Source organism: Chionomys nivalis, chromosome 21 (genome assembly GCF_950005125.1).
Source record: "Chionomys nivalis chromosome 21, mChiNiv1.1, whole genome shotgun sequence".
Lineage (NCBI taxonomy): Eukaryota > Metazoa > Chordata > Mammalia > Rodentia > Cricetidae > Chionomys > Chionomys nivalis.
Genome location: NC_080106.1, coordinates 3,705,144 through 3,722,292, shown reverse-complemented (window position 1 = coordinate 3,722,292; position 17,149 = coordinate 3,705,144). Strand labels below are relative to the sequence as shown.

Genomic DNA, 17,149 nt, shown 5'->3' with positions numbered 1-17,149 from the left:
GCTGACAAGTCTTACAAGGAGAGCACTCCATGTCCCCAGCCCTCTTCACATCTCGTAGGAAGATCTATGTGCTGAGAGCTGCGAAGAACATGGAGGGGAGGTGACCCCTGGAGGAGGCGGGGAGAATCCTAAACCCCTAGGAACACGTCCCCAGTCTTTCTAGAACTAGAGAAGAGCACACACAGCTGACAGAATGTTCCAGGAAGACGTGGAAGGCCCTGAGGGTCCCATGTTTGTGAAGGGGCAGCAACATTCTGTAAGAACTGCAAGGCAAGGGTCCCATGTGGCCCATGCGTGAGCTTGTTCTCAATAAAAATGTCCAAATGGTCCCCTTCCGTCACCGCGACTTCTGTCTTATTCTAAATACAACCACTTCTCTCTCTACTGATGGAGGTCTGGTGTCTGTTACCAGCCCAACCACACTAACGACTGTCCTTGATGACAAGCTGTCCCATCACTTGAGAGACAAAACACCTCCCCCGGGGTAGAGGAGGTGACACAAGGCGGTGGCCCAAACCTCCTTTTGAACAGCGTTCTCCATGTGTGTGTGTGTGTGTGTGTGTGTGTGTATGTGTGTGTGTGTGTGCTCCTTAGCCCTCTCCCTTGGCCTCTCCCCTCTCCCCAGGGTTGTCTGCCTCTCTGTGTCCTCATTCCATACCTGACCTCCACTGAGAGAATAGAAAGGGAGGGCAGAGCCTTGGGACACCTACCCGTAAGGACAGGAAGACGGTGCTGGCGCTGACTGCAAAGGAGAGGACAGCAGCTACTGAGCAAACGACAAGATCCGACCGCAGGACATCCTTCTAGAAGGAGAAGGTGGGCTGTGAGGCCACTCTGTGTGGCTTCCTCAGCAGCCCTCAGCAGGTGAGTCAGTGGCGGTACACCAACCCGCCACACTCATGCCGGAATTGAACCTAGATCATCTTTTAAAGCAATGAGTGCTTTTAATCACTAAGGCATCTCTTTGGTACCAGCATGATGAATGTTGACAACATCCATCACTATTGGCTGTTTAATTTAATGATTAAAATGTAGATTGGCATATTCGTTGGCTCTGGGGTTTCCTTTCTGGCATCTGCCCACTCTATTCCTCTCTCCACACTATCTTTGTAGGACTCCTAATCTACTCCATGTTTATAGTTTGATCTCATCTTCATAATATTATATCAATGGAACAACATGCTGGGTGCTTTTAGTTTTTGGTCTGGCTTCTCTTGTTCAGTCTTAGTCACCGTTGTGTTGCTATGAGGAGACACTGTGACCAAGGCAACTCTTACAAAGGAAGCATTTCACTGGGGGATGGCTCACAGTTTTAAAGAGCCATGGTCATCACCTCAGGAAGCAAAGAGGCATGGTGCTGCAGCCATAACTGAGGGATTGGTATCCTTATCCACAGGTAGCAGGCAGAGGGAGGCATGAGTTTTTGAAACCTCAAAGCCAACCCCAAGCGGCACACATACTTCAGCAATGTCACACCTCCTAGTCCTTTCCAAACGGCTTATCAATTGGGAATTTAGCATGCAGATATATAAGCCTGTGAAGGCCAGTTTTATTAAACCACAACATACAGTGATAATTATTCCGATATTTGTTCCAGGCTATTGTCTATTGCCTATTAGAATTATTCCTCCTTGTTGCTGGGAAGTATTCTTTTGCAGGCTATACTGCAGTGTGTTCATTCACGTGGACAGGCCTTGGGCGTGCTCCCAGTTTGGACTGTTCTAAATAAAACTGCTATGAACAGCCATGATACACCTCTAGGAACGTGTATTCTTCCTTCTCTTGTGTAAATATTTGGGGGTAAATATTGGCTGGTTCATATGGAACACTGGGGCTTAACTTAAAAAGAAAAATTCCGAACTGTTTTCTAAAATAGTTAAAAGCCCTTCTGCATTCTGGGTCTGAGTCCTGGAAGTTCCACAGCCTCCCAAGGACATGTGAATTTTAGCTACAGGCTGGGCTGTGTAGTCTGGGGGTCCTTGTGAAAACATCTGCCCCCTCCCTGCGGTTCTTCTTTGTGTCTTCCTTTGTAACTTAAAACAATAAAGAAAAATCATCACCTGCTAATTCGTCAAGCAGTAACAGACTCGGCTTTTTGTTTCCTTTGAGATGGTCCCTTCCTAAACAGCTGGCCTCTTAAAGGCGGTTAGGAAAGAAAGTCAGAACAGGGTGGGGGGTGGGAGGGTGTCTCCAGGCCCCATCTCCCACCTCTGCATTTGCAATCCCCTGGGATTGACTTTGAAGTATAGTGTGTCACAGGAGTCTGACTTTATTTTGTCATTCACTTCCTTCCTCTCTTGCCCACTCTCTCCTGTCTTCCTGAAATGTTCTAGTATCTTAGTGATGTTCTGGTGTCCAGTGAAGGGTTAGCACATAAAAACCTCCCTCCCCGCCCCCACTGATGAACCCCACACATCTGATAATTTTCACGCAATGTGTTTTTATGACTGACGGGCCCTCCTTCCTCAGAGCTGCTAATCTGCTAATCCTACTCTGATCTCCCCCCCCCTTCTTCTAGTGCTTCAACCTTTTTATAGACTTAAATCCCAAAGCACCAAATTCGCCTTTCTCATCCTTCTCTTTCAAGTCATTCTTAAACTACGAGCTGCTATTTTTCTAAATAAACCTTGCACTCTTTTGCCAGTGCCGTGAATTTGATTCCATTGGGAACGCTCTGAACTGTATTAAGCATTAAAAAAAAAATAAATATTTTAAAAGGCCTGGCAGTGGATAAACCCCAGTCTTCCCACACAGAGCCAGGGGAGGTCTGCCCAGTGCCGTGAATTTGATTCCACTGGGAATGCTCTGAACTGTATTAAGCATTAAAAAATATATATTTTTAAAAGGCCTGGCAGTGGATAAACCTCAGTCTTCCCACACAGAGCCAGGAGAGGTCTGCCCATCACTGTAAGGGGAGCTTTGTTTACATGTTAATAGGCTGCCCCTTTCACTTTCTGGGCCACCTCTGGGTACACGCAGCTCCCTTATCTCTTCCTATGTTTCCTATGCTTGTGGGAGCTCTGGCTGGGCTGCTGACGGTGATTTGGGTTTGTGGATGTGCTCTTGCTTTCTACGCTTAATCCCTAGAGCCCTTGTAAAGGTGGAAGGATAGAACCAATTCCACAAGGCTGTTCTCTAACCTCGACAGCCACAATGTGGCATATGTACCCTGTCTCCTCACCCCGTTAATAAGTGTCTAAATGATTTTCTTAAAAGATCATGAAAAACAAACAAACAAAAAAGCAATAGGTAACTTGTTACATCTAACTGCACTAGTGACATGCTATCAGTGCCCATTGGGCAGATTTATCATGTTCCTCTGTGATTCCTAGCTTGCTTCTACTGTAATAAACAAGGTAATAGAGACGCATCACCACTAGCTGTAACACCAAGGAAGACTTCAGGAACATAGGTTCTCTCAGATATCCAGGAGGGGTAGGGGATAAGCCCTGTCCTAAGATCCCTGGTCCTACATTCTCAGGAAGGCTGTATGTGCTGCTTGAAATGCCAACGTCTTCCTTAGGATTCTGCACTTAGCTCCCGGTCCAGTGGCACTTTCTCTGCATTTAGACACCTGCATGGATGTGTCTTCGTGTCCTAGCTTCCTTTTGGTGACTGTGATAAAATACTCTGACTAAAGAAACCTGGGCCCTGGGTATTTCATTGGCTCACACTTCCAGGTCACTGACTATCAGAAGGAAGTCAAGGCAGTAACTCAAAGCAGAAGCCGTCAAGGAACACTGCGGGCTGGCTTATGTCAGGGGTGGAGGAAGCCCCGAGGAAGTGAAGTCTGAAGTGAACGTGTATTTCCACATGGGCACACCATGTCCATGGCCATGTCATGGGCCGGTTAACCCATGGAAAATTATAAAAGTCATCATCCATGTGGGCCAGGCTCAAGAGAAATGGCAAAGTTTTCCTCGGAAGTTTATGAGTGATTGATCCGTGTGTACAGATACTAGCCACTGCGGCTTCCTTCATCCTCAAGTTTCCAGGCTGAGGTCTGCAAAGACCTCCTAGTGAGACGACCTCCCCCACGCTGGACCTAATAAACCCGCCGAGGTTCCAGGTTGCTGTGGTGGCTATACAGAGCCCCCACCTGATTCCAGTGTCCCTGCCTGTGTGTCTCTGTGTCCTTTCCCCACACTGTCCCGACCTAGGAGACCAAAGCTGAGCTGCCATGCTGAGGTCTTACCACTGAATCCTTCATCCTCTGAGGGAGAGGGTCTGTGGCCGACTCGTCCAGGTCCTGATGTAAGCATTTAGGAAGAAATCTGCACTGAACGAAGGACCTGAGAGTAGAAAAACATACAGGGTTTCATTTTTAAAATATGTGTCTCAGACCATGCAAGTCCTTAGGTCTTGCACCTACAAGGGGCAAAACCGAGTTCATTTCAAAATCACAGTAGAAAGGACACAGTCCTGGGATCACAAGTATGGTTTAATTTTCAATTCATTCACTCATTCATTCCTTCTTCTTCTTCTTTATTATTATTACTACTATTGTGTGTGCCTGGTGGTGGGCACTGTGTGACGGTCAGAGGACACCTAGTGGAGTTGGTTCTCGCCTACCTTTCTGTGGGCTCTGGGAATCAACGTAGGCTGCCCAAGTCCATTTCCCAGCTGAGCCATCTCATTGGCTCATGTTTCAATTTTTAAATTTCATCCTGACAAAAGTGGTCAGGCAACTTTAAGGGTATCAGTACTCTAACCGCCAGCATCTGGGCATCTCCTCTTTCCTCTAGTCTACTGCCCTGCATCCTCACCTACGGTACCAGCAAAAGGCAACCATTCAGGCACATATCTGACATGAAATATCATGCAAGCCATGTTTAATTTTCCGTCATTTCCCCGTTTTTCTATGCCTTTCAATCTAATGCGTCTAAAAGCCTAAGGCTGTGGTATCACTGACTCCCAAATGAATTATGTTAAGTCAGAAAGTGATGTAAGTTTGGTCAAACTCCAGGACACGCTATTATCAATATCTCATACTCCTTGTGACATTGTTCAGAGGATTTCCAGTTGCCGGAAACGGATCTATACTCCAAGTGACCAGAGATTTCAATAGGTAGCATTTAAGGCCTTGACACGAATCTCATTTTAAAGGTCAAAGATGCTGGTTGTGCCGGGCGTTGGTGGCGCACGCCTTTAATCCCAGCACTCGGGAGGCAGAGGCAGGCGGATCTCTGTGAGTTCGAGGCCAGCCTGGTCTACAAGAGCTAGTTCCAGGACAGGAACCAAAAGCTACAGAGAAACCCTGTCTCGAAAAAATCCAAAAAAAAAAAAAAAAAAAAAAAAAAAAAAAAAAAAAAAAGATGCTGGTTGTACAAGAAGGAGCAAAATAAAACAAAAGCCTCCTTTCCAGGATGTGGGCGAGCGCCATAACAAGACGACACTGGCCCTCACCTGTGCTACGGCTGTTCCTACAGTTCTCCCAGACTTCTCCGCTCAGCTACCTGCGAGCTTCGCTGCAATGCAGAGCTCACAGAGGGAGTCGGGCTGGAAGTTTACCCTTGGGTTTCAATCATTTCAGGTCAGCCCTGCATTTGTCTGCCACCATCCAGGACGCAACCAGCTTGCTTCAAAGAAAGTGTCAAAGGGCAGGGGGCACCAAATGGCCGCCTCTACTTTGGTGAGCCAACACGAAGTCTACCACGGCTTGGGAAAGAAGGAACCATGGGACCTGGGCAGATAGTGCTTGTCATACCTGAGTTCAGTCTTCAGAACTCACATAAAAATTCTGGTTGTGGTGCCACCCATGTATTAGCCCAGTGCCAGGGAAGCAGAGACAGGGGGATCGCTGGGGTTTGCTGGCCAGCCTAGCCTCTCTGACAAGCTCCAGGCCAGTAAGAGATTCTTGTCTCAAAAGAAAATGGGGACCCACACCAGAGGGATGACACCTGAGGTGACTCTCCGGCCTCTATACTCTCATACATATGGACATGCACACACACACGGGGGGGGGGGGGGGAGATACAGGACAGTTACTCACAGGAGCACCGATGGATCACTGCTCTGCCGGCTCAGATGGTAGGACAGTGCAACCAACAGCCCACAGAAGGCCGAGAACAGCGCTGGGATGTGCTGTGTGCTCCATGGTTCCTGCAGAAAGACGACAGAGCTGAGAAACATGGCGACTTGCCTCCATCCCACAGTGGCCTTCCTATGCAGTGAGTGAGTGACCCATCGGACTCACACTGGATATCTGTTATCAGTGAGCGCCACGTTGTCCTTAACCAGCCCTGTGGGCAGTGTCTAAGCATCCTCACTTCAGGTGTGGGCTTGCACATCTTTAAGCCTAATCCCAGATGCAGCTCAGTCCTAGGAAAAGCCCAGCTTCCGGTTCCTACAGACAGTGAAAGGTACACTGCAGGTCTCCTGGGCTCCTCCTGGAGGGTCCTTCCCTCCACATGTATGTAGCTTGGTATGTGATGTCGACGGTAGGAGATGTGTATGTGCACACAGCAGTCACACATGCGCACGTGTTTACCTACTGCCCCCTCCACACTCACACACATGCACACCAGTTTCTCAAGAGAACAAGGACAGGAAGCCTGCTTGACCACCAACATGAATTGCTCCTTCTTGTGCAGAGAGCCAAGAGTCCCCAGACTCTGCTAGGTTTGAGAAAGGTCATTCATTCTAGAGTCAAAAGGGGTCTCCTAGCTGAGCTGGTCTTCTCCCCTCCAGATACTGATAGGGCGAGAAGACAGGAAGAACAGAAGATGCTAGCGCGTGGCGAGAGGGTCATCGCCAGTCTGCTTGGCATCCACCCCTTGCTCTGTGTCCTCAGAACCTTAGGTGAGTGTGTCCATTGAAGGTCGGACAGTGCTGAGGATGGGGGGCGGGGTCTGCAGCCACAGAGCATCAAGGAAGCCCTAGGCTCCAAGGATGTGTCGTATCAGAGACGCGATGCTAGAAAAGACCAAAAGGAACCAGGTGACAATGCTCAACTGTTGCTTGGAGACAAAGAAGGGGATACTGACATTTTCAGAAAAAGAAATCAGGTAGCCTGAGAAGGACTTTAAAGGCAACTGTGCTCAGTGCAAGGCATTTTCCAGAGAGCTCAGAAGCCACCATGCCCTGCTCGTAAAAAGAGAAACAGAGGCAGGGATGGGCATGGGTGGAGTGGGAGCTTTGCTGACATTTCCAGGAGCTGGGGAGATAATAAAATAATCTTTTATATTTGAAACATATATATTTCAGTCTTAAATTTACTTATACAAGCCAGGAGTAGGTAGTGGCTTATACTAAAATCCTAGCTCACAGAAAGCTGAGGCAGGAACATTGCCATGAATTTGGGGCCAGCCTAGGCTATAGTATGAGACCCTGTCTTTTAAAAAAAAAAAAAAAAGATTTTATATTTATTGTGCTCGTAGCCACATATACACACAGCCACACAAATCCATGGAGATTTCAAAGGGAGAACAAGTTTTATTTTATTCTTTAAAGATTTGTTGGCGTGTGAGCATGTGTGTGGGTGCCCAGTGCCGGCCAAGGCCAGAAGATGACATTGGATCCTGGAGATAGTTACATGTGGCTGAGAGTCACCTTACAGGGGTGCTGGAAACCAAACCAGGGTCCTCTGGAGGAGCAGCCAGTGTTCTTAACGGCTGAGCCTTCTCTCCATCCCAGGAGGTTGGGTTTAAAACCATCTATCACTCACGGATAATGAAGCATCCGCCACAGGATTGTTTGCTTCAAAAAACGAACGCCTGTAATTGCCTTGCGATGTGTCTCATGGGCCCCTAAATTGGAGAGGCTATGGATTGATGAGAGCTGGTTTCATAAAGCTCCCCCAGGTTTTGAAATATTTTTATGAGGCAGGAATAAAACCGTCTAATAGCCTGACAGTCCTGCGGCGCGGTTCACGTGCGCTGTGGGGAGGAGGGCTTAGATGAGAACGTGCAGGGCCTTTCAGCCTGTACAAAGGCCCTCTGAAGAGGGGCAGTCTCAGCAATATCTCCCTGAGAAACGCAAGGCGGCTCTTAAGATGGAATTTATGGGCAGGCTGGCTAAGAGCCTGCGCATGAACGGAATACAAACACGTCCAAGTCTCACCGCTGGGCTTCTCAGATCAGATTTAAATGGGCTCTGTTTGAAGAAATAAGTTTCTCATAGCCCATCAAAGGGATGTTTTTGAGATCCATATACTTGGATTCTGACGTAAGTCCTTTTCTGACTTTTTTTTTTCTTTCTAAAGCTCACCTAAAGAGAAGCCCCTGAAATAGGACTCCAGAAATACAGCTGAGTCCCAGGTTTCACCAAGTCCTTGAACTGTGTGCTGGGCACACGCTAGACCAGTGATTCCCAATCTGTGAACTGTGACCTCCAAGGGGTCGAACAATCCTTTCTCAGGGGTCACCTAAGAACATCAGAAAACACAGATATTTACACTACAATTTCATAACTAGCAAAGTTATGAAGTAGCAACAAAATAATTGTATAGTTGGGGGTCACACAACATGAGGAACTGTATTAAAGGGTCGCAGCATTAGGAAGGTTGAGAAATACTGCTCTAGGCTATGAATTCCCATTGTTTCCCATGGCAGCTCCCGATTCCTGTTGGGTCCCAAGGGCCTGCCAGTGCCTAGTGCTGTGTTCAAGTCACATCAGACTTTCAGAATTTGCTGGGTAAACAAATTAATGAGAGTGTTAACAAAGGTGGCAATCCATCTGTCCATCCATCTATCCATCCATCCACCCACTCATCATCCATCCATCCATTATCCATCCATCCACCCATTATCCATCCTTCCACCCATCCATTATCACTGAGCATGAAGAGGAGATGCGTATTTCACTGTGGGTTCCATTTTGGTGGAAAACACCATATGTTAACGAGTCAAAACAATACTTCACTTTTAGGGGAGGATGTTTAAGAAAACTGAGGTACCTTGATACAAGAGGGGATGACGTGCTTCAAGTATTCAACCCTACCTAGATGGATAAGTACACCAAAGCATGCGCACACGCACACACCCACTCACACGAACTCACACATGTACTTCTTGGAAGACAGGCATTCTCTTTCCCACTTTATATCAATCCAAGATTTTATACAGCACATGACACTCGCTTCGGCAGGAAAGCAGAGTCTAAAACGGAGTCCAAAATAAATATGGGCAGGCAAGAAGGCTCAGACCATAAAGGTCCCTACTGTGAAGTGCGGTGACCCGAGTTCTACCCCCGGAATCCACAGTTCTGGAAACAGTCCCCTAACCTTCATATGTGTGCTGCAGCATGTGTGTCTGCACAGACCATGCATATATGCACAGCAATAAACAAACAAATATTGGATAAATTTCAATCTGTGACTTCTGAGTGCTCAGAATCAAACCAGGATCCACGAAGGATGCCCACAGCCAATCAATAGCTTTGCTCAGTGCTTAGCAGCCAGTTGGCTTTAGAGTGTCCTGCCCCTTCCTGCAGGACACAATGCCTCTCTGTGTTCTATGCGCTACCATATAGTTTGCGAGCTTCAGGCAAGGGGCTGGAGACTGAAACACACAAAGACACACAGAGAGACAGAAGCACGGACCTCTAGTCACTGGTAAGAAGCCCTTTATGCAATAGCACCATGGAGGCTTATATACCCAACAGTCAGGTGGGCCAACAGGTGAAAACCTTATCCTCTGATCCTCAAGGCAAGGCAACACGTGTTCGTGAAGCAGAGCTGGTAAACAACTTTGACACAGCCTTTAGTAACTCAAATCAGAAGGAAAGTAAAGATCTCTAGCAGGGAAGAGCAGCTGGAGGCCAGGACTCCAAATGGTCCCAACACCTTCTGCCTCTCAGGACCCTGGAAGATGCCACCCCTCACTGTGTCCTGGTGGCTGTGAGCCTGCATGGCTTACAGTATTGATTACACACAGCGACACCAGCCTGAGGTGATCACTACCAAGCCAATCCCACCCCCCAGAATCTGCAGGAGAGAAAGACAAACTTCCAGAGCCAGGAGGACAGATTTCCTCTCCCATTACCACAGGCATCACCTGGGATTGGCACTTTCTGATTGGCATGCCGGCTGGCCAAGGAGCTCCACGGATCTGTCTCTGCCTCCTCAGTGCTGGGATTATAGGCATGCACCACCATACTGGGCTTTCCTACATGCCCTGGGGGATCAAACTCAGATCCTAATGTTTGCAAGACAAGTACTTGCCTACAGAGCAACCTTCCCAGCCATATTTTCCAATACATCACTAACAGCGAATCTGCACTCTCTGCTGTCATCACCCCGACCACCAGTTGCTCATACTCAGCAGCTGCCATCTCTGCCCATTTTTTGTTGCTGTGTAACAAGCTGGCCCAGAATTACTGGGTTACGGCAGCACAGGTACACGGTGTTGTGGTTCCTGAGGCTGGGTTCTCTGTGTGAGGCCTCGCCAGGCTAAAATCAGTGCGACTGAACCTCTGCTCTTTTCTGACATGAAGTCGTCCCTGAAGGCCATCAGAATTCAGTTTCATGCAGCTGCAGGATAAGCAGCCCCTCTTTTCTGACTACCTGGCCTCTGGGACACATTCTGGCTTTGAGGCCACCCTCAGGTGCTGGACACATGGTTCTCTCCTGAGCCACTGAGAAGCCACTGTATTCCTGGAAACCACACACCCAGGCTTCTATTGTGTCCCTCTCCTCTTGAGAGAATCATCCCCTCCTTTTAAAGCCTCCTCTGATAAAGGCAGGACAAACTCCTCTCAAAGTACATGCTAGTACAAATCAGTTAGTCATTTGGCGATGTTACAGCTACCAAGTCTCCTCCCTTCACATCCCACACTGCCTACCCTCTCTAAGGGAGGAAGCTGTTCTGATCCTGTAGGTCAGGCAGCCTTGGAGCGTCACAGATCACCCTGGCTGGCTGGCTGGACCTCTTCAGCTAAGCTCCCCAATTTTTTTTTTCATTCAAACTCGAAGTAACCGGCCTGTCGGGAAGGAATGAATATATTATAAAATATTATAAAGGAACACCTGTGTTCCTTTGTCTACCGGGCTATGGGAAGGATGGATTACAAGAAATTAGAACTTCCCCAGGGATCTCCTGCTGGGAGGAGCCCCAGAGCTCAGAGGGAAAGCTGAACTTCTGAAAATACGATTTAGAACTTGTTACATGGTCTTAATGGAGAGACTTGGAGCTGAGGCCATGGTGGGCAGGGCCATGCCCTGGCTGGATTGCTTAGTTATACATAACTCATGTCAGGACCCCCCGAAGATGGACTTGGGGACCACTGTTCTCTTGTCCTTCTTCTGAATGTACCCACTTTGAATGCATCTCCCTTTTTTGCTTTCAGTATTAATTTGGCTCTTTTAATTGACTTATTGAGGACTGGCGGCTGACTCTGGATTGCTAGGGTACAGAATGGACACCCCCTAAGCCCAGTAATACCAACATCCTAATGAGGTGGGTTCACTAATTCATTGTAAATGGAAGGGGGAAGAAACCTGTGAATTATGGATGTTTCCCTGAGCAATGTACCACAGCACCCTGGGCTTCAAGTTCAAGTTCACTTTTGGAATGCAGAAATGCTGGACTCATCCCTGTCTGTTAGGGGCTGTCACAAAAGGCAATAAGCAAACACTAGGGACATGCTCCTGCAAACATAAGTGCCATGATGGGCAGGTGTCTCATCTGCCTGCGAACTGTCCTTCTGGGGAGCAGGACTATTTACACTTCACAGGGCTAGGGTGGACAGCTGAGGTCAGCAGAGACCTTGGGATCTCTTTTCTGCCCTGTGGTGCCGAATGCCTTGCTTAGGGGCTGCACGGGGAATAGGTAAAATACACACCAGGTCTCCCCACCCCCGCCAAAAAAAAACCCCAAATTCTAGAACTATGGGCTTATTATAGACCTATAATTAGACTTTAAATCCTGAGTGCCGGGAAATGCTGAGGTGCAGGCTGCGATTCCTGAATGCTGAGGAGGTGTGGGGTGTGTGTGTGCGGGGAGGGGGCCTCCTAAAAGCCATTGTTAATGGCGCTTGGGAAACATTAAACTGTAACAATGTGCTTCAGCTCCTGGGTCCTCTCACCAGCAATAAAGAAGAATTTCTTTGTAACAGATAATAAAAAATAGCAATCTAGGTTTACCTAGACAAATAGAAATCCTGACTAATTAACCGCAGAGCCATTTCTCCAGGGAGCAAATATTCCAGTGGCTTCCGTGTGTCACTGTCAAACGGGTAAGTCATCGAGGGGGCCTGCTTTATGTGATGCGCAACTGTCTCAGATGAGCCAAAGAGAATATGAGATTAAAGGATGAATCATATTTTCCTTCCCTAATTAATATTCCAGAGGGCAAAATCAGCTCACTCCCCCTCCCCCATCTACTTCTACCAAGTAGTAATGAGGCCTGTGGAAAGACAGGGAAACTCGGGGGACACCTAAGAGAAAGGCATCCCCACCCTAGGATCTGCTTTGTGTTTCTTGCTGGCTATGAGTCAAAAAGCTTCAACATTACTGATAAAATTGAAATTGTCTAGAGACGATGCTCTTTCCAAAAGACATCGGAAACAAGGAGGTTATAAAAGTCATGTGAGCCAAGTTGACTCAGGCCCCAAACCTTCAAGACCCTGACTTCTGCCTCACCAACTCTCCTCTCGTCCTTTACCTCCCAACCAGGTTCTTCATAACACACCTTAATACCTCATTCACCAGAGGAAATTCCTTAGGAGAAACAAGGAAACCAGCTCATACATTAAAAGACAAATTGGAACTCCACTTCCTTTGTAAACTTTGATTACTCTTTGTATCTGGTTATAAATTATATCCTCTGAGCGAGGGAACTTCCCAAGACTCCAATCCCATTATAGCCTTTGCCGAGGCACTTGGGGGTGCCCCTCTCTTAAGAAGCCCACAGTGATGCCTTAGGCGCACACTGCAGTTTTCCTGTGTAATTATATTTTTAAATGTTCCCCTATGTATAGCACCCCATCTCTCTGCTCAATGGACTGGCTGACTTGGCATCATTCTGACGTGCCCTGAAGTTCTTTTCTGTGCCACTGTTGAGGACTACCTTTACCTGAGTGGAGGTCCCTAAGACAGGAATTTTGCAGGCTCCTTGCAGCTGGGCTGGGCTGCATCTCCCAGTCACCATGGGCAACAACAATAATAAATCAAGGCAATAAACACATACTAAGCCTTAACGAGAGAGAGACATGCCCCTGGCCAGGCTGCTGACATACAGCCATTGTTCGTGAGTACCCGTTCATCCATCACCCTGATCCTAGGGCTTCTATTGCTGTGATGAAACGCTATGACCAAACAGCAAGTAGGGGAGGAAAGGGTTTATTCAGTGTACACTTCCATAGCACTGTTCTTCGCTGAAGGGAGTCAGGGCAGGAACTCAAGCAGGGCAGGAAGCTGGAGGCAGGAGTTGATGCAGAGGCCATGGAGGGTGCTGCTTACTGGTTTGTTCCTCATGGTTTGCTCAACCTGTTTTCTTATAGAACCCAGGACCAACAGCCCTGGGATGGCACCACCCACAATGGCCTGGGTCCTCTTCCATCAATCACTAAGAAAATGCCTTGCAGCCAGATTTTATGGACGCTTGTTCTCGGCTGAAGTTCCCTTCTTTTAGATAACTCTAATTGTGTGTCAAGTTGACAGAAGATTAACCAGCACAGCCCTGAAGAAGATATAGAAAGTGCAACAGCCAAGTCGGCAACAGAGTGACCACAGTGGTGTAGAGGAAGCATCAGAGGGAAGCCCCACAACCCCAGCTCTGGGCTGGGTAGTGCAGCGGCTGTTCTTGGCTGTCAACTTGACCACATCTGAAGCCAACTAAAACCCAAGTAGCTGGGTAAACCTATAAACCTAAATCATTTGAAGTGGGAAGACGAACTTTTAATCTGAGCCTTCTGAGGTGGGAGAACCCACCTTTGATCCGGGCCACACCTGCCGGCAGCATACATAAGGACATGGACGGAGGAAGCTTGCTCTCTGCCCGCTTCCTCTCGCTCTCACTAGCAAGTCCTCTCCTTTGCTGGCATTGGAGCCAACTTCTTTAGGATCCCAGAGTATACTGAGGACGAGCTAAGACATCAGCTTCCTGAACTAACAGCCCACGGGATCTTTGGACCTTCCATTGGTCACCAGCCGTTGTTGGACTAGCTGGACTACAGCCTGTGAGGCACTCTAATAAATCCCCTATATATTCTGTCCCTCTAGAGAACCCTGATGCAATCAGTGTTTGTGGAAAAGGGGTGCACTTTCCTTTCCTCCCCAGGATCCCCGTGTGAATTCACTAACCACGTTCAGTCAATTCACAGCATTTAATAGGTGCTGCATTTTAAATCAGAAAGTCAACGTGAGACCGTTTCAAAAGTCAGCACTCACTGATGAGGAGAGAGAAAGGCAAATTGCTCTGTTTTGTTTTGTTTTTTTAAACAAAAGGTGTTTAAAATGGCAACTGGGGCCATTAACAGTCAGTCACTATTTGTCGCTTGCTCCACACCAAGCAAGAGGAGTCAGAACTCTTCTCGGGAGACACAGACCTCCCTTTGAGCCTCCTCATCAGAAGTCTGTTTCAATGCTCTGGAAACCTCAGAGCCAGAGAGCATTTGGTCCCAAGCCCGAGAAGGCACTGAACTGGCAGAAGGGCTACCTACAAGTCTCCCAGCTCCTGTTTCTAATCTAGCAGGCAATGACTCCCAGCTGTTTCTCCTTTACCCATTTCTTCCTACTCCCAAACAAGCCAAGTTCTCTAGTTTGACTTTCTTCCATTTTGCTGACTTCTTCTCATTGAAGAAGGATCTAGAAGGTTTCCTCCTGTGTTCCACATATCCCCATTCTTCCACTAGAGATGTGGGGTTACTTAGAGCCTTGTAAATACACAGACTTGATTCACAACCACCTTGTGTGTCCACGCACGGCTGGACCATACACGACAGCAGTACACTTCTGACAGGACGTCCTGGCTTCCGACATCTGTGTTTGTCTAGGTTCCTCATCATCCCTGCTTCCCATCCCTGCTTCCTTGGCCATGCCCCAGGCTTTGCTCTTCTTGGTCTCGGGAACTCTGAGGTCCTCTATGCTCTAGATTCTCACTGGTGCGGCTGTCCCCTCCCATACCATTCCCTGGTCCACACAGCTACATGAGGGGGCACCCCCATCATGCTTAGGGTGCTACCTCAGACAAAAGCAAAATGAGCACATGGGTTACATTGGCTCCCACGGCCAGCAGAAGTTCTTCTGGTGTCCCTGCTCATAGCAGAGACATCACTGGAGACTAGGCAGGTGAGGGTCACACTCTATAACAAGCCAGGAACCGTAATGACTTACTCAAACTCAGCCAGGTCCCCTTCTCAATGACAAAATTTCTTTCATAACTGGAAAACTATTCGATGAAAACAATATGCTGACTGATACAGGCTAGAGTCACACCATGATACATCTACACACTTACCTTCACGGCACTGAAGCAGAAGGCGTGGAGGAGGGCTGCTACCAATACACTCCGGCCCACACTGTACACGGCTGATGTGATTCCAGAAACAGCTGGAATACAAACACCATCACAGCTTACTAGATGTGCCCTTCTCAGAATCAGTAGAGGGGTAAGGAAGGATAAGCTGTCTGGTGACAGGATCCATCCAAAGACACGGGTCACTTAGTGTGGGGAAGATGGTGACCATGGAACTATCCATGGAATAATGACACTAAGGGTATGCCACTCCCAGAGGATACTGGGGTTATTTGCCTTTGGGGGAAAGATTTTTCAAGGTTCATAGATACTCTCACAACACACATCCACAACACTACAGACACAAGTGCATGCTGACCTATTCCCACAATGATACATGTGCATTCTTACAAATACACACACATGCACACACATGCACGCATGCACTTCTTCTAAAGAATAGCTTGAAGGGCTCACACACTCACTCCAAATCAAGGGAGAGCCTTCCCTTCCTTGTATCTTTGCTTATTCCTTTGCTGGGTGGACCACTTCTTATTCTATGGAACATAGGAAATCCAAACTAAATCAGGTTTGGAGCTCAAGACAGAGCAAACCTCCCAGTCAGGACCCTAATCCTCTGTCCCTGGGACCATCAGACCTCGTTCAATCTTAAAACCCTTCCAGGAAGAGCTGGTGCAAGGACTCACCAGAACCTCCAAAGAGCAGCATGTCGACTTGTTCCAAAAGGTACGTGCAGAAGGTGTTGATCTGTGGGAAGAGGCCCAGGAGGGAGATCACAGGGAAGCAACATAAAAATACTGGAATTGAACAAACAAAGGCAGCGATGAGCTAGGGGCAGGGTAACCATGGCCACGTTGTGGCTACAGTGTGGCTGCCTTTCCCTTGTTAGACTCTCCATCACACTCGGGGAAACTGAGGCAACAGGACTCCTCTCGCTCAGGTATCTAGAGGATGAGAAAAAACAGCAAGTGTATTACTCAGGGCTGGTCACACAGACAGCTTGGGACCTAAGGGGAGCTGGGGTGGGGAGGAGGGAGGAAGGTGCTCTGCCTGCAGCTCAGAAGAACAGAATCCGACCTGGGGAGATGAGGAGGGAGTTAGAGGACAGGGAAGCTTCCAGAAAGACATGCGAAGAGGAGGCGACAGTGTAAAGTGAAGTTTTCAGAGGAAGAAAGCCATACTTATGTCAAAGACTCACAAGACCAGGGCTGATCATGGAGACAATGGGTGTTATGGAGCCAGGGCCACACACACCACCCTGGATTATTTCTAGTCCCCCCACCAAGAGTAATTCATTGTCCACTGAATATGTTTTTATCAAATAAAACCTTTACAACATGTTCTTAGCAGACTTCTAGCTTCCACCAAGCCCAGATGGATGTCATTCAGGTAACACCTGAAACCCGGAACAGAGTTTGTCCCCCTCCAGTCTGTCTGGGGCTCTCATCAACATACCTGTTTAATAAAAAAGGCAGGTGGCCCCTGAGGACCCTGATTCTTGCTCTGTCTTTTGTGCAGGAAGTAACAGCACACAGCTGTTGTGAAACACAGCTCTCCTCAAAAGCAATGAGCCAGATGTGAGTGACTGTGGCTGGGAACACAGATACAGGTTCATCCAGAGGTTTTGTCATGGGAACAGTTACATGGAATTTTATTGGTTATGGAACAAAGGTCCATTGGCTGACCACATATGTGTGTGTTTGTGAACGCATGTGCACATAGAGTATATGTGT

At 47.8% G+C, this 17,149-nt stretch overlaps 1 protein-coding gene across 2 annotated transcripts in view; it reads right to left on the bottom strand.

The window, feature by feature from the left end:
- Positions 1-17,149, bottom strand: part of Pcnx2 (pecanex 2) — a 117,551-nt gene that overhangs the window by 54,791 nt on the left and 45,611 nt on the right. Inside the window, exons 14-18 of one of the 2 annotated variants that reach the window (XM_057753362.1) lie at positions 16,103-16,213; positions 15,399-15,490; positions 5,993-6,102; positions 4,196-4,292; positions 711-803 (exon numbers count right to left, since the gene is read on the bottom strand). In XM_057753362.1, the coding sequence (XP_057609345.1) occupies positions 711-803; positions 4,196-4,292; positions 5,993-6,102; positions 15,399-15,490; positions 16,103-16,213 (503 nt within the window). The remainder of the gene's footprint in view (positions 1-710; positions 804-4,195; positions 4,293-5,992; positions 6,103-15,398; positions 15,491-16,102; positions 16,214-17,149) is intronic. The other variant, XM_057753363.1, reaches the window with a different exon arrangement.